The sequence below is a fragment of the Rhineura floridana genome, chromosome 2, assembly GCF_030035675.1.
Source record: "Rhineura floridana isolate rRhiFlo1 chromosome 2, rRhiFlo1.hap2, whole genome shotgun sequence".
Taxonomy (NCBI): Eukaryota; Metazoa; Chordata; class Lepidosauria; order Squamata; family Rhineuridae; genus Rhineura; species Rhineura floridana.
The window spans coordinates 106,432,058-106,456,682 of NC_084481.1; the positions used below are offsets into that span (position 1 = coordinate 106,432,058).

The 24,625-nt window shown below is 42.3% G+C and overlaps 1 protein-coding gene across 4 annotated transcripts in view; it reads right to left on the reverse strand.

The window, feature by feature from the left end:
* CDHR5 (cadherin related family member 5) overlaps positions 1–24,625 on the reverse strand; it is a 38,994-nt gene that overhangs the window by 14,127 nt on the left and 242 nt on the right. The window contains exons 2-14 of one of the 4 annotated variants that reach the window (XM_061613082.1): positions 23,665–23,846; positions 22,883–22,933; positions 19,936–20,028; positions 17,042–17,140; positions 15,684–15,794; positions 13,245–13,415; positions 11,829–11,919; positions 9,349–9,446; positions 8,006–8,212; positions 5,485–5,601; positions 3,169–3,241; positions 499–684; positions 280–423 (exon numbers count right to left, since the gene is read on the reverse strand). In XM_061613082.1, the coding sequence (XP_061469066.1) occupies positions 280–423; positions 499–684; positions 3,169–3,241; positions 5,485–5,601; positions 8,006–8,212; positions 9,349–9,446; positions 11,829–11,919; positions 13,245–13,415; positions 15,684–15,794; positions 17,042–17,140; positions 19,936–20,028; positions 22,883–22,933; positions 23,665–23,846 (1,623 nt within the window). Of the gene's footprint in view, positions 1–279; positions 424–498; positions 1,099–3,168; positions 3,242–5,484; positions 5,602–8,005; positions 8,213–9,348; positions 9,447–11,828; positions 11,920–13,244; positions 13,416–15,683; positions 15,795–17,041; positions 17,141–19,935; positions 20,029–22,882; positions 22,934–23,664; positions 23,847–24,625 lie in introns of all 4 variants that reach the window. The other 3 variants (XM_061613080.1, XM_061613079.1, XM_061613081.1) reach the window with 3 other exon arrangements.

The window sequence follows — 24,625 nt, forward strand, 5'->3', positions numbered from 1 at the left end:
CTCGGGAAGATGTCTTCCTTTTATGAATAGCAGGAATGTGGTGGGGCTGATTTCAATGGGGAATGCAATGTAAGCAGTCATGGTCCCAATGTGTCTTGGTGCCCCCCTCCCCCTGCACTGGTTATTTCTGAAAGAAAACCCAATATGCAGGACCAAACTACATGACAAATGTCATGTCTAGTTTGCCTCTTAATAACATGTTTAATCTACCTGTTGAGCAACTTGTTATGGTGGGCATTTGAGGAGACACAGTGTCTGATGGTCTATGAGATTTATTACCTGATGAAGTGGACATCATTTGGGTGCTAGGGCTTGAGATTTTAGAAGATGTAGGCGTGGCTGCTGAATTTATATTTGATGAAGCAGACTTTGGTGTAAGACTTGTTGATTGGAAAGATCCTCCAGTTGTTGGAGTTGTATCTCCTGTGAAAAGATTGGTTATTTCAGTATAAGGAGGCATCAGAACAGAGGAATGAACAGTCATACCAGTTGTAATACCTGGTCTGGTGGTTCCAGTCTGAGAAGATGTCCTAGCAGCAGTCTGCCTAGTCCCATCTTTTGTTGGGTTTATACCTGTTATAGGATGCTTGGTGGTTCCAGTCTGATAAGGTGTCCTAGCAGTAGACTGTCCAGTCCCATCAGTTGCTGGGCTTACACCATCTATGGCTCCAGTCTGAGAAGAAGCTGAGGAAGCAGATTGGACAGTCCCACTTGTCGTCATAGATACGGAAGGCTTAGTTACTTCAGACTGAGAAGGTGTTAGAGCAGTAGACTTGGCAGTCCCAGATATTGCTTGGCTTACCCCTGTGATGGGAGTATTAGTGGTCTGAGGTTGTGAAGTGCTAACTTTGCTTATGGGAGGTTTTACTGTAGTAACAAAAGGAGGGATGATTGAGCCAAATTCTGTGCTTGTTACAGGTTTCCCTGTGTTCTTTGTAATGCCAGTATTCATGGTTGTACTTGCAGGAAGTGTTGTGGATTCAGAAGGTTTTACAGGAAGAGTAGTGATTATCCCGGGTGGTACATCTGAAGTATTTGAAATAGTGGTCCCTATCCCTGAGACAGCTGTGGTAGTGGTTGTAGGAAGAATAGTTGTAGCTGGAAATGTATTAGGCCACGGTATTAGTCATTTTTCAACATTATAATTTGACACCTACAAACTGAACACTATTCATATGAAATGCACACAGATTAAGGATTACAGCCATTATAAAATGGGGACAATATTGTGATAAACTCTCTATGGTGCAACCATCATTGCTCCTATGTAGACTAAATCATGACAACAGGTCATGACAACCCTATGGTACTTTCATCACAACCATAGAGGCACTGGCAAAAATACCCTCTGCCCTTCCCTTTATGCTAGGAAAAGGGGTTAGTGACCAGTTCAGTGCCAAAATCATGAAGCAAATGTTTTGGAAGGATACATTTAGGCTATCAGACTTGCTACTGATTTTTGCTGGACTAAGAATAAGATCCTCTGGGCCACACAGTGCAACATGACTTCTCTGAGGTCACTTCCAGACAGCCTGCTTATTGAGCACTTATCCTGAGGTGTATGCACAAAATTTACGGGGAAGTTATATAATGTTGGCTGTTTATTGAGTATTCATTCTGATTTGTTTCTGGGGAGGTTATACAACATCATGTCAAGCAGTAGCATACAGCATGGTGGGATAGTGGCACTCATCTGGCCTCTGGTCAGTTGTGTCACTGCTGCTTATCAGGAGGTAGAAGGGGAGAAGCAAGGTGGTGGCAAGATGAGCCAGTGCATTTGGTACAGTCTGGTGCTCCTGCTGGTGCACTTGCACTGCACCAACCTTGCTGTTGCCTTGCCCCTTGTGATGTCCCTGTATATAGATATTACTGTAAATATGGTAAGTGCACGTTTATTAAAGTATATATGGTAAGTGGACTGAGTGAGAGGGGGGTACATGGGCTAGAATGCTGGAGAATGCTGTATGATGATTGGCTGAGCGTTTGAGTGGCTGAAGGTATAAATGAGAGGATGACAGTTGAGAGAGGGTGGTTGAGTTTGGGAGGTCTGTTGGTTCAGGGGGTCGGTTGTGGTTGTGGGTTGGAGTTGGTTGTGGGTTGGATTGTATTAGTCTAGTATTGAGGCAGATTATATATGACTAGAAACATAAAGAGTAGCACAATATATGAAACCATATGCTTGTTAAATATACCTTAAGTAATCTTGTTATTTCCTGGTGTTTATAAATAAATATTTTCTTGGTTTACCAAAAGCCTGATCCTTGGCTGGGGCTTTCACAGACCGGAAGGATGGGCAGGGTATTTACCAAGGTGGAGAAACAGTATCAAATGGTGGCAGCGGTGAAGAGATAGTGTAACATCATCAAGTATCCAGAGCAACCCAGGGCTGTATGCTTTATAGACACAAAGATAGAGGGGGGTTGTGGCCTGCAAGTGCACCCAGACACACAGTAACAATAAGCCAGAAGGAGACTAAGGCAAAGTCCCAAGGCAATATTGTGAAATAGGGAGTGGCTGGTGGTGGTGCTGCCTAGCAGTGGGATCTTGCGCGATCTGTGCTAGAGCCAGTGAGAGAACAAATAAAAACCAGGATCCTGACTGGTGGGACCTGACAGGTGGTGGAGACAGGAAGGGTCCTGACAGGCGGTGGCAGCAGGAGGGATCCTGACACCCCTCCCCCTCTATCTCTCTTTAAATAGCAGTGACACAATTGACTGGAGGTCAGGTGAGTGCTGCTGTCCTATCACACTGTCTGCTACTGACATCAAGCAATTGTTATCCTGCATTTTCCAGTGAGGTTTCCTATCACTTCCCTTATAACAAATTGTCCTTTTTTAAAAAAGTACATTTGTTGTGCAAGAGCACCAAACCCACTTTAATTATGCAAATAGAGACAATCTGGAAGCAGCCTTAGTGTTCTTCAGCAGTCTCTGTGATCTGATCCCTCAGTTTCATCTACACTATATGTAATGATTAAGGTGTTGGACTACGACGTGGGAGACCAGGGTTTGAATCCCCACATAGCCATGAAGCTCACTGGGTGACCTTGGGCCAGTCACTGCCTCTCAGCCTCATGAAAACCCTATTCATAGGGTCACCATAAGTTGGAATCGACTTGAAGGCAGTACATTTACATTTATATGAGCCATAAGGGGATTCCCAACATACTTGCCGAAGGTATGACATCTACAGTTATCAGTGTGCTTGCTTCTTGCAGAGCAGCTGTATCATTAGCAATAGCCTGTGTAGACATGAAAGTGGATGTTAACCCTTTACACAAATGTGATTATTTTCTCAATCCATTTATGAAGACACCTAATTAGTTAGGGACTCTGAATAGTTCAAGCCTTTGTGCACTGGAGTCAATGCATATGTAATCTGTACAGTCCAGTTCTGCAGAACATGCAGCTGGTGTCTACATATGCAAACACTACATCCAGTGTGTAGATTGATCTGCTGAGGATATGAAGTCAGGCAGCATGATCATGACTCCCTCTCACACTTATACAATTGGAATGGAAAGGGCTTCTGGTTCATTCTATTGAAAAAAATTGTCTTCATTAAAATATCCTCACAACAACACCCACATTATTTATTATTTATTAAATTTGTATCCTGCCCTTCCTCCCAGTAGGAGCCCAGGGCAGCAAAGTACTGCAAATTGAGTACAGAGAAGTGCAAGCTTTTGAGTTACACAGAAATCTTACCTTATGCCTGTGTACTTCAAAAGCTTGCAGAAGTTGGTGTTACTTAGGCGTACTTAGATGAAGTGAACTACCTTGACCCATTTCAATCGGGATTCCGACCCAAACATGGGACAGAAACAGCCCTGGTAGCCCTGGTGGACGACATGACAAGGGCACTAGATAGAGGGGAGCATACCCTCCTCCTGGACCTTTTGGCGGCGTTTGACATTGTCGACCACAATATCTTGTTAGATCGCCTTGAGACTCTGGGGATTGGAGGCACCGTTTTATGGTGGTTCCGCTCCTTCCTCTCTGGGAGATACCAGAGAGTGGACTGAGAGAGGAGGTCTCGGAGCCTGGCCTCTTACATGTGGGGTACCACAGGGCTCTATCCTCTCCCCTACGTTATTTAATGTCTATGTAAGGCCACTGGGAGATATCATCAGGAGATTTGGACTGCAATTCCATCAATACACATGATACCCAGATTTTCCTCTCATTTAAGTCCCCCCCACCGGTGGCGATAGAAAGGCTATCTAATTGTCTGGATGCTGTGGATTGGATGAGCAAGAGTAAACTTAGACTGAATCCCGATAAAACTGAGGTTCTGTTAATGGGTGATAAAGAGAAGCTGGGGATTACAGATTTGGTGCTTAATGGGATACAACTGCCCCTAAGAGACCACGTCCAGAGTTTGGGGGTCATTCTTGACTCCCAGCTATCCATGGAGGCACAGGTAGCAGCTGTTAGTTGGGCGGCGCTTTACCAACTTCACTTCATTCATAGGACACGCCCTTACCTCCTGAGCCACCTGCTCCCTAATGTGGTACATGCTCTGGTTCTGTCCTGGCTGGACTATTGTAATGCATTATATGTGGGTCTTCCCTAGAGAATGGTCCGTAAGCTGCAGCTAGTACAGAATGCGGCGGCTCGCCTAATTAAGGGCTGCCGCCGCCGTGATCATGTTACCCCAGTACTTAAGGGACTGCACTGGCTACCGGTGGTTGCTAGGGCCAAATTTAAGATCCTGGCTTTAACTTTCAAGGCGCTCCACGAGGCTGGCCCACTTTACCTAAAGAGTCGCCTCCACTCACACCAGGCTTACAAGATCGTCCTTGAATGGTTCGCTTCTTATTCCCCCAACAAAAGCAGCGAGATTGGGGAGGACATGGTCCAGAGCTTTTTCAGTAGTGGCTCCCTCACTTTGGAATTCTTTGCCAACTGACCTCCGTCAAGCCCCTTCCTTGTTATGCTTTTGTCGGACCTTGAAAACCTGGCTCTTTAACCAGGCTTGGGAAGGGGGTTAGGGTGGCAGAGGGTAGTTCCGTGGGGGTTTATTCAGTTTTTAAATTTTATACTGTTTGCTTTTTGAATTGTTTTTACATGGACTGTATTGTATCTTGTTGTACATCGCCCAGAGTGGCAGATTAACCTCTGCCAGATGGGCATCTAACAAATCTAATAAATAAATAAATTAACTAAATTATAGAAGATATATCATCTTACTTTTATTGTAGTTCCTGAGTGTTTGGAACAAATATGGTAAAAGCTTATCAATGCTATAATTTTTTTTTAAAAGTGATCCTGATCAGTATGTTAATAACTGCCATATCATTTTCCCCCACAGTTGCTTTGTTTTTTGTCTACTTTAAATGATCCATGACCGGATTCTCTTGGAATGCAAATGAGATAAAGGATAATGAAGCAGCCCAGGAAAATGGGTCTCTGGTGCCCTTTTCTAGCATCAGATTATAGTAAAACTAACATATCAATCAAAATTTTGGAAAAGATGACCTACCAAAAGGGTGATGGTGGTGGCCACCCTCAGAACTTCCGTGGTCAGGAGAAATCCATCTCTGGTAATTATGAAATTCGTGCTGTTGTCAATTTTGTATATGATATCAGGATTGACCTTCTGTGAATGGAGAATACAAAACTACATTAAGCTTCAGCCAAGTGAATGGACGTCAGTAGATAAACTCCGCTGCTCTTCATCCCGTTCTGTCCCTGGTTATGCAATATGCACATAGTGCCGATGTCCTAGATGTGGGCTTAATTGCTTGTATTGACTTCCCCATTATTATCAACATTTTCAATGAATTTCCTTTTAGCTTAACAAAATATCCACACATTTTAGCCTGTCCCTATGATTTCCTTCAGTAATATTACCAGGTAACAGTATATGTAATTTTTCTCTTCTTTCCAGTCCTCATTCTGGCAACCCTTTCGATCCAGGATGAGAATAATAAATACACTGTACCACCACATACTTTCCCCTTTATCTTGAAAGTCCAGAATTATACCATTTCAGGGAATTTTCTTTATTTGACAAATGCTTAAATGGGAAACAGTCCCAGGGCATAGTCTGAGGGTACATGATACAATTATCTTGCAAAAGCTAAACAGATCTACTAGCTGTGATGACTGTGCTCTGCCATCCTAGTCAGAGGCAGCAAGCTTCTGAAAACTAGTTGCCGGAAGCCTCAGGAGGGGAGAGTGTTCTTGCACTCAGGTCCTCCTTGCGGGCTTCCCCCAGGCACCTGGTTGGCCACTGTGAGAACAGGATGCTGGACTAGATGGGCCACTGGCCTGATCCAGCACGCTCTTCTTATGTTCTTAGGTTCTTATGATCTGGAACTGGTCAGTGCTTGGGTGTGAGGCTGCCTGGGAGCCCTGTGCATGATGCCTTCAGTTTCATGATAGAAGAAAGGAGGGTATAAAATGTACTCAAATAAAGAAATATTCAACCAAAACATTTTAAATACAAACAAACAAAGGAATCTTTCTTTACACTGAGGGCATTTTCCAGAAAAAAAAATTTCCCCAAGATTTTTCTTGTGCCTTTAAAAGATTGCTTGATCCTGGTGGCTTTTCACAATATAGAGGCAGATAAGGGGCAGGGTGTCCAGGTCAGATGGAGATCGGGGTTTGAAGATTTGCACAAGGACAGACATGAAATCAGAACACTAGAAGGGATCTAAGGATCATTCCAACCTCCTCCCACAAGAATCTCACATACTAACCTTATCTTACATATGGATGGAAAAGAATTCCACTATTTTGTGGGGCGGGTGAGGATTCAAATGTAATTTGATCATTCACACTGTGTGAGAATCAGATGTCATTATTACGGTTGCTAGTGGCTTTCATTAATACTGATTAAATATACCTTTAATGAGCTCAGGCCATTTATAATGATAGCTTTATTCCAAAAACACTAATCCAGTCAATGAAGTGGCTCACACATTTGCTTAACCATCAAAGCTATTTAGAGGTCTGTTGCCTGAAGCAAAAAACTCTGAGAGCAATTATGTGAGGTATAAAGTAGGGGATGGAAGCATTATCACTTTTTGGTTCATTACTTTTTTTAAAAGAAATACCTGCTTTCCTTGCTGGGGAAGGGAACCCTGTCCTGTCCTTTCATCATTTATTCATCATTGCATTCATTTCAGCATCATATCATAACAAAATAGTTAAACAAAATTCTGTTCAAGCCTCATTTACCTACAGGGAGAAGACAACCTGTCTTGTCCTTTCACCATTTATGTCCAAGACAGAAAATACCCCTGATGGCTAATTGACAGGCAATTAAATCACATGTTAACTTATAAATAAAAACAATCAGGAAACATATGGAGAAATCATCAGCAGTACTGTAAATAAGGTAAGAGACCATTATACCATCATTACAGGAGACAAAATCAATTATGTAATTTTTTGTAACTATAATGGAGTGGGATGAAAGAAACAAAAGGTGATCTGCTACCGATGGGGACATATAATGGTCAAGATCAGCTACACAGGGCCTTTTCTCAATCCCGCCAACAAAAACAGCTAGATTGGCGGGAACTAGAGAGAGGGCATTCTCAGTGGCGGCCCCCACCCTTTGGAACTCCCTTCCACAAGATCTACGGCACGCCTCTTCCCTAAATGTATTCCGTAAAGCCTTAAAGACCTGGCTCTTTCAACAGGCCTTTGGGATTTCCAGGGAGGGTTAACTTTTATGACTGAATGGCTTCTTACCCTGCATTAAGATTGTTATTGCTGCTGTATTGTTTTATATTGTATCATGGTATTTATATTGTATTATCGTATTTATTGTATTGTATTTTAATTGCTTATATGTACGTCGCCTAGAGTGGCCATTGGCCAGATAGGCGACACATAAATTAAATTTATTATTATTTATTATTATTATGGTCTGAGGGACCACAATTGCCACAAAATACCACAGCGAATCGGATCCTTAATCTGACATTATTATTAATATCTTAACATCTCCACTCCTATGACCTTCAAAGGCATCTAAAATCCCTTACATCAGGGAAGTCACCATCAGCTGCAAAGATCCTCAGAGGTACTGAAGGTGTCCCAGACTCCATGACCAGGCTGGAAACAGGCAGGTCCGCAGACACTGTCCCCATGTAAAGGGCTTTCTCAAAGTAGGGCTTGTGATCATTTCTACGCACAACCTTGATTTCCACTGTTGTTTGAGAATATCTAAATGGATTGTTAGCTTGGGAAGCCTGGAGAGAGAGCAAGATGCATAATTACAGTCATTTTCCTTAAAGAACTTAATGGAAGATAAGCACAGAAGTTCTTTGGAATAGGTGCTTAAGGACTATAGGGTTTCCTTCCAGTCCTTGCCACTGGCGTTTACACTGTCACCTTGTGGAATGCTTCACTCTTTAGCAGAGTCTTGAGCTAAGGAGAGGAATGACCCTCTTGACATTTTTACTCCCCGTTGCAGACATTCAGTTTTTTAACCTAATTTTTTTAACCTGAAGGACTGAGGTGAGCAACATTTTAGCCAAGCACTTGAGCTTCTACCATATATTTTAGAAAGTTGTTTGTTTGTGATTTTGGACATGTATCGTAATCAAATTTTGTGTGATGGTTCCTGAGATCAAGGAGCATGTTTTCATCTACATTTGGACACAATTCTACTCCATTTTATATCCCCAAACAGGATTGAATTCTCCACTCATCCCTTGATGCATGGGGAGTTCAGTCTTGCTTTTTGCAGGAGTTGGGTGCACAAGGCAGCTTCCTGCAGGGAGTTGCCTTGCAAACTCAAACCCGGCGGGATTGAACTCGCCACGATTCAGCTGCTGTGTGGGAACTTCAAACCTTCTTTCTGTAGTGGGCAGCAGCCACATCTCCATCTGTGCCATACTTGACGTTATATATTATGTCAGGTGTGGGGCAGGTGGATGTGATTTTGGGGAAATGGCTGGCAGTCCAGAGGTCTCCCCACCCTTGAAGTTTAGAATTCGGTGTTGGGATGGGGAACCAGTGGCCCTCCAGATGTTGTTGGACTACAACTCTCATCATCCCTAACCATTGGCCATACTCACTGATGGAGTTGAACAACATTTGGAGGGTGACAGGTTCCCCAACCCTGATCTAACAAACAGCTAAGAGTCATTTCTCACTGCTTAGCTCAGCCTTCCCCAACCTGGTGCTCTTCAGATGCTTTGAACTACAACTCCCATCAGCCCTAGCCAGCACAGATATGCTAACTGGGGTCGATGAGAGTTGTAGCCCAAAACATCTGAAGGACACCAGGTTGGGGGAGGCTGGCATAGCTCTTTTCTCCTTGGTAAACACACATTCCATAATGGCATTGACCAACAGGGTACTAAACTATCAAGAGACTTACCACAACATACAACATGAATGTCTTCAGAGCGTTGACACTGTTGTTCATTGTTATGTTCCCAGTATCCGTGGTTATTGAAAATGTGTCGTCATCATTTCCTAATGAAAACAAGGGGGGGAAATCTAATTGGAACTTCTGATAACCACAAGGAAGAATGGCAGGTGCTTTGCCATGTCATGCAGTGGACATAAGACATGTCTTTGTGGACATATGAAGCCCAGTGTCATGCATAGCTCATTTTAGCCTCAAAGTGGATCCAAAAAAGAAAAACTCAGGAAGAATTGTCATCAAGGAATTAGCCCATGAGGATTAACAGAGAGTTAAACTTCAGACATCAAACCAAAAGATCTATATGTCTGTTCAGAGAGATTGGGAGCTGGAGTTGGATCTAGGGAAATGGAAATGGAACTGTGGATTAGAGGGACGGGGAGTTTCTCATGTTGTGTACTGTAGAAGGTATGCCTGTCATTTTAAACCAGTGGTGGGGAAACTTATTCAGCCCAAGGGCCACATTCCTTCATGGACAACTCCTAGGGGTCACATGCCAGAGGGGGTGGATGGAGTCAGAAGCAAAAGTGGGCAAAGCAACAGATGTTTTTCTTCCTTTGTACAGGAGGCTACAGTCAGTCAGCGGTTTCAATGCATGTGTCCATGCACACCTCTTTCTGTCCAGGAAAGCAAGAGGCATTATCACAGCCCAAGACAGGTACTTGAGGAGGGTGTGGAGCAGAGCGGGTGAGAGGTGTGGCCTAGGGAGGGGGCATGGAACTGTAGAGTTCCAAGAGCTGGTTAGAGAGGCCTGGAGAGCCGAATTTGGTCTCCAAGCTTGAGGCTCTCCAACTCTGTTTTAAAGAGAAGTTCTAAGTGAAAAGAATAGGGAGGAACAAATTATAGTTTCTTTAGAGAGCTATGGGAGTGTCTTCTTTGACCATACTGAACTTGGGGGAGGGTGCACCATCAATGACAGCCAGGCATTTAAATACTACTACTACTACTACTACTACTACCACTACCACCACTACTACTACTACTACTACCACTACCACCACTACTACTACTACTACTACTACTACTACTACTACTAATATTTTTTTTGCAGAATCAAGCTGTATTTCTAGTCACACAGGATAATGCCCAAACTCCACATGGTGGCAGCAGATCTGTCTCTTTCAAGGTGGCTTTGCCCAATCGCATATAAAGTGGAATGGGGATCTCATTTAAAGGATTAAATGGGGTGCATGTGGGTTCAAGGGACTGAATTTGACCGTGAAATGTATCCACATTTGTGAAATGGGCAACAAATCCAATGTAAAAATAAGGAATTCAAAGTTGAGCAAGTGGACAGGGGGTGCTGAGTACACTTTGTCTGGGCTACTATTTCCTCTAGGATTGGCCTGATCCTGGGGTGTAGTGGTCCAGGGTCTTGAGGGGTCTTAGACCCCATACATTTTTAGGAGCAGGGTCCCTATGACTCCAGCTTCCTATGAGCCAATCAGCATAAAAGGGGAGTGTGATAGACACTGAGAAGAACCTTCTTACATGGTTCCTTGTCCTTTCCTGCTGATTGGAGCTAATCAGAGTGAAAGGAGATGAGCAGCCACTGAGAAGACCTTTTTATGTAGCTAACACAGTCCTCTTGCATGCTGATTGGCTCCTATGGACATTGTTGTTCTGGGAGAAGGTGCACGTGGGAAGCACTGAGGTGTGTGGAGATGACGACGGAAAGCAAGCAAGTGAATGACGGGATGTGGTTATGAGAGGACGTAGCATGACTGTCATGAAGGGACCTTGCACTTTTGAACTTGTCACTACGCTACTGGCCTAGTCATATATAGTTTAATCCTAGTGTCCCCAAAAGCTACAGATCTTGGCTCATCTCTCTGAGATCTTATGTTATAATTATAACTTGCTTACATGCTAGGCTTTAGTTCATGGCTAATATAGACTGAAATTAGCATGATTTAAAAGATGTCAAAACAGAATTAAATACAGGCATACCCTGCTTTAACATATGCAATGGGACCGGAGCGTGCATGTAAAGTGAAAATGTACTTAAAGTGAAGCAATTATCTGTGCATGTACTGCACTGCAGTCGCCACTAGATGGCAGCAGCGTCATGCCATTAAGTGTCCGTAATTGCGAAGTGCATACGTTAAGCAGGGTATGGTGGCGTATGGAGCATGTATGTTATAGCGAGGTGACGTTAAGTGAAGCGACTTTAAGCGGGGTATGCCTGTAAATCATTCTTTTAGGTGCAAAGCCTTTAGGGACTGAATACTTTTTGCCAGCCTTACCTGTCTTGTATGCAGGAAACTTCCTAATAACATTACACTATAATAGTGCAGCTTATTTAGAACACACAGAAATATTGTAAGGCTATTCAGGCATTTCTTCACTAAGCCTCAATTACACTAGTAACTAAGCTTGGAAATGTTGGTAGCCCAAATGATTTTTGTTTAGGGTAGGTGCCATCTACTCACCAGCAGCGATTTCATACACTATTTTTTCATCCAAATCTCTGTCCCCATCAATAGCATAGAGGGGTCCTGGCTCCAAGACCAAGGGCTCAGTCTGCAATTACAAGGTAAATCATTTTCAAATGTTTCCAAACCAAAGCAGTTTTGGTTGTGCTATGGACAAAGCCTGCCATTTTGCATACCACCTCCAGCCTCTCAATGCAACTTGCATGCTTACATGCTAAACTGTAGATCAGGAGTGGGGAACCTTTGGATTCCCAGGTGTTGCTGAACTACAACTCCCATCAGTCCTAGCAAGCATGGCCAATGACCAGGGATGGTGGGAGTTGTAGTTAAGCAAGATTTAGAGGGCCAAAGGTTCCTCATACCTGTTGTAGATTATTAGTCTCCGAGTGAACAAGAAGTCCCTGAGCAGAGAGCAGCCACTGTGGGCTAAAGAGAGCTTCAGCTATGGGGCGGTATATAAATGTAATAAATAAAATAAATAATAAATAAAGAAGACAAGAAGATGAGAGTCAAATGCACTGGCATGAGTAGTTGATTTCATGACATGTGGAGGTATTGTTTTGTTACTGCCATTTCCTATATGAAGATGCTGCTCGTGGTGTTATCTACCACAGACAAAGTTAATGGTGTCAATCTGCCCCTAAACCTCACTTGTGTAAAAGCACTCTCCTCATTGCTGCTTGCTCCAGTCCCTGCTTTCAAGCCCCAACTTGCTGCTACTGATCTGGAGTGAAGCTGAAGACTTGGCAGCAACTGCCTAGTATGATTTCCCTGCAGGAGTTCCCTTAAGGTAGCAGGTTAGGAAGTTTGAGTGGCTGCTTTACCCTTTCCTCTCCTGCCATTTTTTTTGCTCTCCCTAAATTGTCTTTTCATGCGTGGAGGGAGGGAAAGATACTGGATGAAGATATGGAAACCTCATTTCTTTTTCCATTGGGGTGAAAAAGCAACATGAGGAGGGTGTTTCTGAGCTTTTTATTTTTTTATATAAAGAAAGACAGGAGTGGAAAAGGGCAAAGCAGCCTCTGACTGCTACTTTTTTGTTTAGACAGCCCCTGCTAAAGGCTGCTTTGGGTTACAAAGAAGTGGAGGAAAGAACCAAAGCACTCCACTTAACTACAGCTTGAGCATCAAAAAAAGACTCCTTGGTTGGGTTGTAAAAAGATGGAAAGGGTCCGTGGTGCATACAAGTTTTTCTGCCCTAGCTACTTTTCTTGGGAAACACTGGTGCACTCTCGATGGTGCCACCAATTCCGCTCTTGGTTTGACATGGTAGTCTGAAGTGCTGTTAAGTCCTTGGCACTCCTGTGCTGATCTTTGAATCATAGACTGCAGGCATAAAGAGACAGAAAGGGCAAAGCAAAATTAAGGAAGGCACTCTGGAGTGAGTACAGCCTAAGGATTCATTGTGCATACCACATTCTCTGAGATGTTGATCTTGCCGGTGTAGCCATAGGTGATGCACACTATCCTGCCTCCAACAAAAGTGCATGGCTGAAACCAGGGAGGTCTCCTGTCAGTCTGTAGGATATGTATGATTATGGTTACACTGGCTGTGTGTGTACCTGTTGCATTGACATTCCCATCCTATACAAAAGAAAAATGAGAAAAGGGAACTTGTCCATTATAACTGCAAACACCAAAACAATCTCTAGTGCTATATTTGTAAAATCCAACAGAGCAGATGACTTTTGTGAGATGTAGCTGCATTGATTTGTACCAGCTAAAATAAATTAATTAATTTAAATAGAACACCTCTGATCATATGCACTGTTGCAAACTCATAGCCCTGCACCAATGTGTAACTGAATTTATTTATTTATCTAAAACATCTATATCATAGAATCATAGAATAGTAGAGTTGGAAGGGGCCTATAAGGCCATCAAGTCCAACCCCCTGCTCAATGCAGGAATCCAAATCAAAGCATTCCTGACAGATGGCTGTCCAGCTGCCTCTTGAAGGTCTCCAGTGTCGGAGAGCCCACTACCTCTCTAGGTAATTGGTTCCATTGTCATATGGCTCTAACAGTTAGGAAATTTTTCCTGATGTCCAGTTGAAATCTGACTTCCTGCAACTTGAGCCCATTATTCCGTGTCCTGCACTCTAGGACAATCGAGAAGAGATCCCGGCCCTCCTCTATGTGACAACCTTTCATGTAATTGAAGAGTGCTATCATATCTCCCCTCAGTCTTCTCTTCTCCAGGCTAAACATGCCCAGTTCTTTCAGTCTCTCCTCGCAGGGCTTTGCTTCCATTCCCCTGATCATCCTTGTTGCCCTCCTCTGAACCTGTTCCAGTTTGTCTGCATCCTTCTTGAAGTGCAGAGACCAGAACTGGACGCAGTATTCAAGGTGGCCTAACCAGTACCATACAATTAGAAACAATGTAAACAAAAATACACAATTCATGATAATATAAAATTTGCAATAGTACACTAACCATAGTAGCTGGCTCAGAGCTTGGAAGATTGCTTTTAAAAAGTAATACATTACAGTTACAATTACATGGCCCAAAAAGTAGTAATAACCGTTACAATTACAATTGCTCTGAAAGTAACTGACTACTTTACTTTTTCTCAAAGGTAATCACTACAATTACATTTCAGTTACTTTAAAAAAAAACACCTGCAAGGTGCTGGCCTTGACTGCTGCACATCTAAGTAGCCTAAAACAACATTAAAAATAAACACACACATACAGAGGTAGTACAATAATTCTTTTTATCCATATGATAGCAATGACGGTCTCTCCTCTGGTAAGGGAGGTGGGGAGGGTGGCAGAGGCGTCTACTCAGATCTTTGCACATCAAACCAAGTCCAACCCCCTCCACTCAGCCAGCAAGCATAATCTCTCTCACTTAACCACCTCCCGGACCCTGCCCTGCCACCAACTAAGGAACACTCACCCAAGCAATTATTTTCCCGAGATACAAAAAGTTAAAATACTGCAAATGCAGCACAATAGCAAGAGAGGGTAGTGGAGGCCACTTTGTGTGCCAAGTGCAAACACAGTATTCACACACACACACATGCACACACACATTGTCATCTTTCACCTCCACAGTTCTTTATCTCCATTCTGCTGCTGCCTCCTTCTGCTCCTTTATCCATGTTCTTGCCCTCCGGCTCTTTTTTCCCTCCACTCCATTCCTCACCACCACCATCCATTTTTTTAAACCATTGTTTTCTCTATTCCACGCCTTCTCACTCTCCACCTCCTCCCTCGTCGCCTCCTACCTACCCACAGAGCTCGAGGGAAGAGTGATGCTGTGCAGAAGCCCAGTTTGAGGCACATGATTTTCATCCACAAATCAGAGGAGCAGAAGACTTCCCTTGCTCCCCCCCACAAGTAATACCCAAAAGTAATCCTGGAAACTTTATAATTACTCCACAAAAGTAGTAAAATCACTCCTAGTTCTATTACAATCAAAATGTAAAGGAATTACCCACTCGTTCCTCAAAAAAGTAATGAATTACAAGTAATTAATTACTTGTAATGAATTACTTCCAAGCTCTGAGCTGGCTGTATGTGCCAATCAATATTTCTGGCCAAGAAACGCCTGGCTAAACAAGTAGGGATTTAGGCTAGCATGATCTTCCACATGCATTTTAAAGGACAGGGAGGCTCCGCAAGCACATTCATTTAAACATTTGTGTCCCTGCATTGAAATTAATGAATGTATCTGCAGGTCAAGGAACTCTGTGTGTATCAGAGCTCTGGGATGAGGGGATCTGGCAGTTGTCAAGACTGCCAGTGTCAACCCTCAAAACATAAGGGGATTATTCTGGTCAATGATGAAACATACATGCAGTCAGGCAGTTGTAAATAAATAGATTTTGCTCATGATAAAACTCACCATGGCATATAAAACAAACTGCATGAAGTTAATTTTTTCATAATCCAGGACATTCCGCAAGTAAATTTCCGGGTTATTAACTCCTTGTATGTCAAAATAGTACATTCCTTCCTAGAAGCCAACAAGAAAGAGACAGTGACACAATCTTCATCACATATATGGAGTGTAATGACATAAAAATTACAGCTGTGTTAAGCACATTGTTTACTGTTGTAAGGCCAGCTGGGTTACAGAGAGGCTGTGGTCTCTGGTTTCTTGCAGATAAAATAGTTTAAATTTCAACTCTTTTCATTTTTTTAAGTGACAGGGTTTTTTTCATTGATGCAGATGGAGTGGGGGCATCACTAATAACAACAATATGTATTAATGATGAGCTGAATGGTACAGTTGGGAAGAACTGAAGCACAGGCCATTCTTAGTCATGCAATCAGTGCAGGGCTTTGGGGCAGAAGTCAAGGGATCCATTCAGTAGAATGGATGAGACTGATTATCTGGATCCATTCCAGTCTGGGTTTGGGACTGAATCAGCCTTGGTTGCTCTGATGGATAGCCTTTACAGAGAGAAGGACAGGGGGAGTGCAACCCTGCTCCTGTTGCTTGATCTCTTAGTGACTCACAGAGGTCACGGGCAGGGCAGCAGAACCTCTACCAAATTCTGAAGGCCTACACAATCTACCGGTCAAAAGAAGGCTACTGCAAAGCACAGGCCCCTGTAGCCATGGTTTTCCTGAAGCATATGCCCGCAGAACAAGCTTTCAGAACCTTGGACAGTGCCTAGAGAATTCAGACTAAAACGTGGAGCAGATTCACTGCCTCACTGACATCAGCGCCACCAGTTTCCATTGCAAATAGACATTACCAATGCAAAGAGCCCCACTCCCGTAAGGCCATTAAGTGCAGAGTCTAAAATTATCAAACTGCACCACTGGCTATTCTACACCTCAAACATCTCCAACAGGTGACTGCCCACTGTCTTTCATCTCCAGGGAAAGAGATTTTACTGTTTCCCAATGAAGTTTATTTGCTGAATTTCTTATACTGTTTTAGCTCATGATTGATCCAAATCTACCTCCCTGTGTTAAAACATCTCCCCCCATATGTTTTTGGCACTATCATCTCCGATCACTGGTCTGGTATGAGAAAGGTTGGAGAGGGTTGCCCAGATTCTACTGTTGGCTTCCCTTCCTCCCCATCCCAAACAGGCAATCAGCAGAGAGGAAACTGCCAACATGGTGCCCTGTTCTGGGCAGCTCTGGAAGAAGTTTCCAACTCATATCATACAGCCTCCTTACATTTTATTTAATTGATTTGGATTTAAATTTCCCTATCCCAAGCGCTCAAGTGAACTATATACTAACTGGTGGATTTCCTGTAAGGCTGTAAAAAATTACATCGTTGTCATAATCCACAGCTGTTACATTAGCCTGGGGCACAATAGTTATGTTCACTTTCGTATCCTGCAAAACAAAAAAGGAGCATCATTTTTAGCTATTTTTGTGTCACACGTAATTTTGTAGCATTATATATATATATATGTATCATACATCCCATTTTCCTGAAAGAACCAAAGTAGGTCACAACTTTCAAATGCAATTTATAAAAAAGAGAGTGAATTCCTTGAAGATTTCAGGGGCAAAGTGAACATGACCACAATTGTGGGGCATGTTTTTCTTATATAGAAAGTAGCCAAGGCGAAGCCTGAGCAGTCTTGGGACCATGGTGCAGTGAGGGAGAAAGTTTAACTTTCCCACTTTCTCTATTTTCCTCTCCAAAGCTGCTATTTGCATTTTAACAAAGCCTCCATTCCCACCAATGGAAGCTGTGCAGGCTGCTATTAATATTTACATAACACAAAATGTGTGTGTTGATTGTGTTCACACAATTATATCACATCTAGTTTGACACTATACTAATTCCTTTCACATATAGACACATGCTATTACATTTTCTACTATATTTATATTCTGTCACATCTCCAGAGTCCTCAGGGTAGCATATAGTTCTCTCCTCCCGACCTACATTTTCTTGTCAACACAACCCTGTGAAGCAGGCTAGACAGAAAGGTAGTGATTGGCTTAAGGTAACCCAGTGAACTTCATGGTTGGATGGGATCTGAACTCAGGTCTCCTCAGTCCTAAACTTTAACCAATACACCATAATGGTTTGTTATATACTATTATGGGATTGGGAGGTTGAGATAGATGACTTCTATGAGTGCCCTTCCAGCTTCTGATTTGGAACCCTGTACCTGGAAGTAGGCTCTGGAGCAGAGAAACCTGCTCCACTGGTCAGACTAGTTCTTTTGTTAATCTAGCAGAGTGGCCAAGTGAGCGAATGGGTTTGTCAAATACCTATTAACAGGTGAATAAATTTTGGGCTGGAGAGATCCTATTGTTATTGGAACTCTTTTCAGGAGAGAGGCCCTTCCCTTCCCCCATCCTGGAACCAAAGAGAGGCTTGTGCTTTTAGTCTAGTCTGGAGAAGCTGGGAACTACGTAGACACCCAGAGGCATGCTTGTCTGCACCATGGCTTTGGGGTGCCTCCTTACAAGTCTGATGGAAAAGCAAGATCTATTGGATTGTTAATGCTGTAAACCCCTCCATCTTATGCTCAGGTTGTAAATATGTGGAAATAAACCATATCTCAAAAAGACACTATAGTCTCTGCTGACCTTCTTTCCAAGGAAACCAAACCCTGGGTCAGCACAGAAGTCCTTGGAAGTCTCGCACCTCTCAGAGATTGGGTGGTGTGCAACAATATTATAAGTCACTGTGGAATGGAAACATTTTGGATGCAGCAAGTTATCATATGTAGGGGAGGAGTCTGAGTTGTGTTTTACAACTACAGTAAATATGTTTGGCTACAACATGTTAAAAATGAAGGGGGCATTCCAACTTGACGGAGGCTGGCAAAAACGGTGCCAGTGGAAGCAGAACTGCCAGAAGCGGCCTCCACATCCTAACTCCATTCAAGTGCCGCTGGGAGGAGTGGATGCTGGCTGTGCTGGCAGGGCTCAGTGGAAGGAAAAGAAAGTCATGTTCCTTCTACCACCCCCTTTCCCAGTGTATCAGCTGCCAGGACTGATGGCCATAGGACTGAGCCGATTGGTTCTGCCCCTGACACACACACCCCCAAACGCCACTTTCTCGGCCCTTCCGCTGACTCCACCTGCACCAGCCTCAGCTGCCAGCCTCAGCTGCACCAGCTGGGCCCCTGCTGCTCCTAGGTAGCAGTGGAGTTCCCCGGCTGCGCTGCGGCTGCCCCCAAGTACAGCGCCAATAACCTTCCTCCTCATCTGCACCTATGCTGCATCCTGAATCCCCTCAACCTGGTGAATCTATCAGGAGGATTCCGCCCCAATTGCGAGCAGATTCTATATGTGGGATAATGATGAGCATCTTATCTAGAGTGTAAGAGAGCTATTGTTCCTTTTAGCACTGGAGCAATTTGCATTTCACTGTTAATAGTTTTATTGTAGAGAGAAGACCTTCATTTCATCGTATATTTAGTCTTTTCTTATTTAAATTGCTACAGGAAGAGTTTTCTTTATTTTATATTAAATAAAGGAATGAAATCTCATGTATTACAGATACATGATTTTGCTGGCAAAGGGAATAGGTGGTATTATAAATGACAAAATATGAGTTCTTTACTACATTAGAAGGGGATTAGGAAGTTATCACTTTAGAAATATTGCTTAATAAAAATAAACAGGGATATGAAAATAAATAAATATATTTAAAATAGTTTGCTTGAACATTGCCCCCAATATTTAAATAGACAGCTTCCCCAGGGTTCTGAATGAACTTCTTAATCTGAGGTTGAAAAATCTGTTGTGTACTGTGACTAGTCACTGAAGAAGACCTGAGATTATGATTATGATTTTAATTTATTACCCACCCTTCACCCTAAGGTCTTCGAGCAGGTTACAACAATTTAAAATGCAGCATGAAAAACAATTTAAAACAAATTACAATTAAAAAAATAGGGTGGTCCTAAAATATATCCTGTGCTTCTCTCTTCACTCTCTTTGTATGTGTTATTGTTATTTTGAAGTTGAGTTAACTTGAAAACAACAACAACCAGTTATGGTTAAGTGTGGTTTCTTTGTTGTGTTACCTTTACATTAAAGTATTCAATGTGGATCTTTTATTGTTCATACAAGATTTTCTTCATCTCAGGATTATGGTCCCATCAGAATTATGACCTGTTGTTATTTGTTGCAGAGACATATGATTAGTATTTTTTTACCTCTGTAACGTTGACGGTGATGCTGCTTTCTTTAAACACGGGAGGGTTGTCATTCACATTGATAATTGTCACTACAACAATAATATGATTTACCTGGTGGTGAGTGAAGCATAATAAAGTTAGCAGTTTGTTGGCTGTTAAAAGGTTGAAAATCAAGGCCCCTATAGAATTGTATGAAGCTGGTTATGTTAGAAATACGGTATTTAAACAAGGAGAGTCCTTCCTGGCTTCAGATATGAACTGAGATCACAAAAGGCAGTAATCTGAGAAGTTCAATCCTATACATGTCTACAGAAGCAAACCCCATTGAGTTCAATGGGAGCTATTCCCTGGCAAGTGTATATAGGATTGCAGCCTAAATATTTGCACTGCCTTTAAACAGGGTACCACTTAGCCAGCATTCCATCTACAAATTTCTGTCAGATCAAACTCGAGCACTATAACAAAAATATAGGAAATGGGGAAGACCATTGGATGACACCCTGCTTCCCTCCTCACTCTTCTCCATGGCCACTTGTTACAAAGGAACCTTGAACTACCTCATGAGCAGAGCTCACTAGAAATCCAAATTCCCCAAAAGAGAGCAGCAGGATCTTTTGCTGGAGTTACCCGCACGTCACCCCCAGAACATGTATAATTTTACCCTTAACTCAATAACACATACACTGCAAGTAAAATAAAGAGTGGTTTTATTAAGAGAAGGAACAAGGAAAAATATTGCAGTTTACAATTGCAGTTAACAATGAGTAGTTTGCTAACTATTATTCATTCATTCATTCAGCAACACTGGATAGACTAAAGCAAAGAGACTAGCCCTATAAACACTTTCACATTGAGCTCATCCACACAGAAAGAAAGAAAAAAGGAAAGAAAAAGGCCCAGATAGTTGCATATACCTTTCCTGGAGAGTTGCTGCAAGCCTAAAACTGAGAGAGAGAGACTTTCGTATCTAGCCCAATGAGCAAAAGCTCCACCCTTTGTAACCAGCGCCAGATCTGAAAGTTCTCACCCAAATCCATAGCTCTGAAATTGTCCCAAAGATGCTAGCGTGCGTTGATAAGAAAAGCAGTTGTCGCAGCCCCCCAGAAGAGGAACTGAACTCCCCTTCTCACTCCTCATGTTTTATACCTTTTCCTAACTAAAACTGACCCCAAAGTAAACCCAATGTAAATGTGATCAGGAAGGTGGGAACCCACTCATTTCCTGATAAGTTCCCGGATGATAGGTGTGATCTCCTGCTGTAGATTCCTGATGATTCCTCAAGGTTAAGATTATCATAATCCTTGTGTAAAACAGTTTCTTTGTTTGACAGGAGTTTATCCTGTCTTCTCCAGAGGCTTAGAAATGCACAACACCTCCTAGTTTGAAAGGAGCTATTCTGTTTCCTCGTGATGGCCTAGATTATCATAAACATTTCCTTTGTTTGAAAGGAGCACCTATTCTTACTGGGTGACAAATCCCAAATTTCCATGAGTCAGGAAGTCTATACCTTCAGGCATTGCAAGATATGTACTCAGAGGTCACAGAGGGGCTGTTTCCCAGGAATCTTTGCTGTTGCAGGCCTTTTCAAACTCTGGTTCACTGAGATGAATCAAAGATTAAAAATTCCCAATATTTGATACCTCATAACAACTTCTCTGCATTGATAGCCAGTTGCTGCTATCACATGAATTCTCATCCCGCATATCAGCATTTTGTACAGAGACTAAAAGAGGTGTTAGTGAAGGAGGCTTGCACTTGTAAATGCATTATTTTTCAACCTTTCCTTGATTTTTTTGGCACATCTGCTTGTAACCCAATTCCATTTTCTCAAGCAGGTGAGATCTAAGATGGGAGATATAGGGGGAAAGGGTTATAGTTCAGTGGTAATAGTTCAGTTACTGACAACTCCAGGTCGGATTAGAAAAGACTTCCTCCTGAAACTCTGAAGAGCCACTACTAGTCTGTGTAGGCTAGATGTGGAGAACTTTGACCTTCCAGATGTTACTGAACTACAGTTCCCATCAGCCCCAGGAAGCATGGCCAGAGGCCAGGGATGATGGAAGTTGTAATTCAGCAACATTTGGAGGGCCAAAGGTTCCCCACACCTCGTGTAGGCCATTCTGAGGTAGATGGACTGATGGTCAGACTTGGCATAAGCATCCTGTGTTGGGTGTTAGGAATTAGGTCAATGTGAACTGACTATAATTTTTCAGAAATCTGGAGGCAGACTTCTTGTTGTCTTTGGTATATCTTAATTTTGTGACATCCCCTTCCCAAAAGAGCCATTTTACAGGTTTCTGTAATGCATCAAGATGGAACATATAAAAACCAAAGCAGGTTCTGCTGCAGCAGACATATGTAGAATTTGTGGGCACCTTTGGGTACCTATTTTATACCATAATGAGCAACACATTCCTACCCACCCCAATGCCCAGAGTACAAGCACAAGAGGATTTATCAAGAGTAGATGGGATATCCACAGTGGTCTTGACCTGGCATAGGGTTCCAGCAGAACACCATTGATCTAGAGCAGGGATGGGCAACTTGTGGCTTGAGGGCTGCATATAGCCCTTCGTTAAAATTTCTGCAAGCAATCAGTTCAGACCTCTAGCAAAAACAATCTGCCCCTTCCCTGGCAGCCCACTGAGAAGGGATGAAGAGAGAGAATGAGAAGGGGGTGTCAGAAAGAGAAAAACCATGTGTGTATCTGTGTGCGCATGCATGCGTGTGTGAGTGAGAGGTGCCACTTCCCCTTTTTGGTTCTTGCCCTGCCTACCATGAGCTTCAGCCCCACCACAGTTGACATGTAGCTCTGACAGATTAGTTCCCAAGGGAATGTGGCTCTCAGGGGAAAAAAACCCCTAGATCTAGGGGACCACTCATCCAATGACCTTGCGAAGATGTGTCTCTCATTATACTTCTGCAATATCTAACAATAGGAAGTAGCATTTTAAATGTTACTCACATCTATATCTCCTCTCAAGCACTGTAGTTCTACAAGTAGCACCGATGTATTCTGTATTAAAAACAAATGATTTCATTTAAGACATGCTTTTGTGGCACAAATATGTTTCTTACATACAAGCTTACATATAAGCTGTTGATGCTGCTGTTGCTGGAATCTGCGTGGTTGGCACTAAGCAGTTGACCTATGACAAGGCCTTCTCAGTAGTGGTTACCTGTTCATGAATATCCATCCTTAGCAAGTTGCATCTGTGTCCAGTTTAAGCCACACATATGACAATGCCTATAACCTTCAAATGAAGAAGCATTATCTGCATGTAATAATGACATGCAGATTGGCTTTAATCTACCACATTGCATATGTTGTTCAGCAATACAAAGCTTGTTTGCCTATCCATCACTTTGAGGGGCACTTTGTGGAATAGGAAGGGGGCGCCATCTTGTCTGTTGCCTCAGGCAGCAAAATACCGTGGGCCAGCTCTGCCAAGCTCATTGCCTTCCAGTCTTCTGGCCAAAAGAGTGCAAAAGCACTGGAAAAACTGACAAGTACAAGGCACTTGTTTTCAATATTTAAATTAATAATTATTACTATTAAATAGCTTTATCGTATTTGACCGTCTGTATTTAGGTTCTGACTGTACTGCATTGAATCACTCCCACCTCTTCACCTGCTCTTTGTACCCTTAGGCCCTCATATCATAATGTTTCTATATAGGGGCCTGACTGGATATCATTATGCCATTAATCCCCAGTCATACTTATGTATCCTTTCATATCAGTTACCTCATAATCCACTTGACCTGTCAGGATAAGTTGTGAGTCCTTAATCGCAAACCAGTCAGAATCCATTTCTGTTGAGGGTACAATTGTTACTGTGACACCAGCAGCTGTTGTAATGTTAGTAACAACAAACCCAGGAGGGTTGTTCTCCAGCACACTAGGATTCACATTCTGTACAGAACAGTCTAGTGAAACGAGAGAAAATACTTTGTGTCTCCCAAAGCACAAACTTACTGAATAGAAGCCATAAAATCTGTCACCATGAATCAACTAATATTTTGTGTACTCTGGTCCATACTTTATAGGAAATTTCATGTAACATGGCAATAGGTAGGTGTGAGACAATCTGTCTAATAATCTTTTTATCCAAGTCAGTATCTAGGTATATACATGTCAATCTATAGCCTTCTCAGTGTTACAAAATAGTAACACTATTGCCAACATCTTATAACCGTATAACCTGGGACAAATCCAAGATCATAACAAATGTAGGAATTCCTTATTCTGAGTGTGTTGTAAAAAGATTCCTTCCTGTATAATTAATTCCTTTAGTTTATTTCTAATTTTTAAGTGTACTCCAGATCATAGTCAAAAAGTGGACTAATTAACCTCATCCACACATAACCTCTATTTTTCCATATAATTAATTCTAAATTAATAATTTAAATAAGTTACATTATGAATTAATTATAAGACACACCCAGTTTCTTTCAAAACTGTCACAGTTTTAATTTGGCCACTCAAAGATCACCTATAAAACACTTATTTCATCACAATATTAGAAAGATTATATAGATTCTGCTCCTGACAAAAACGAAACTAAACCACAAACTATCATTTAAATACACAAGGCATTCAGGCTGCAATCTAACACACATTTACCTGAAAGTAAACACAACTTACTTCCGATGAAACAAGTACAGGATTGTGCTTCATCTGTGGCATTTGTTTTTCTGTTGGCTTA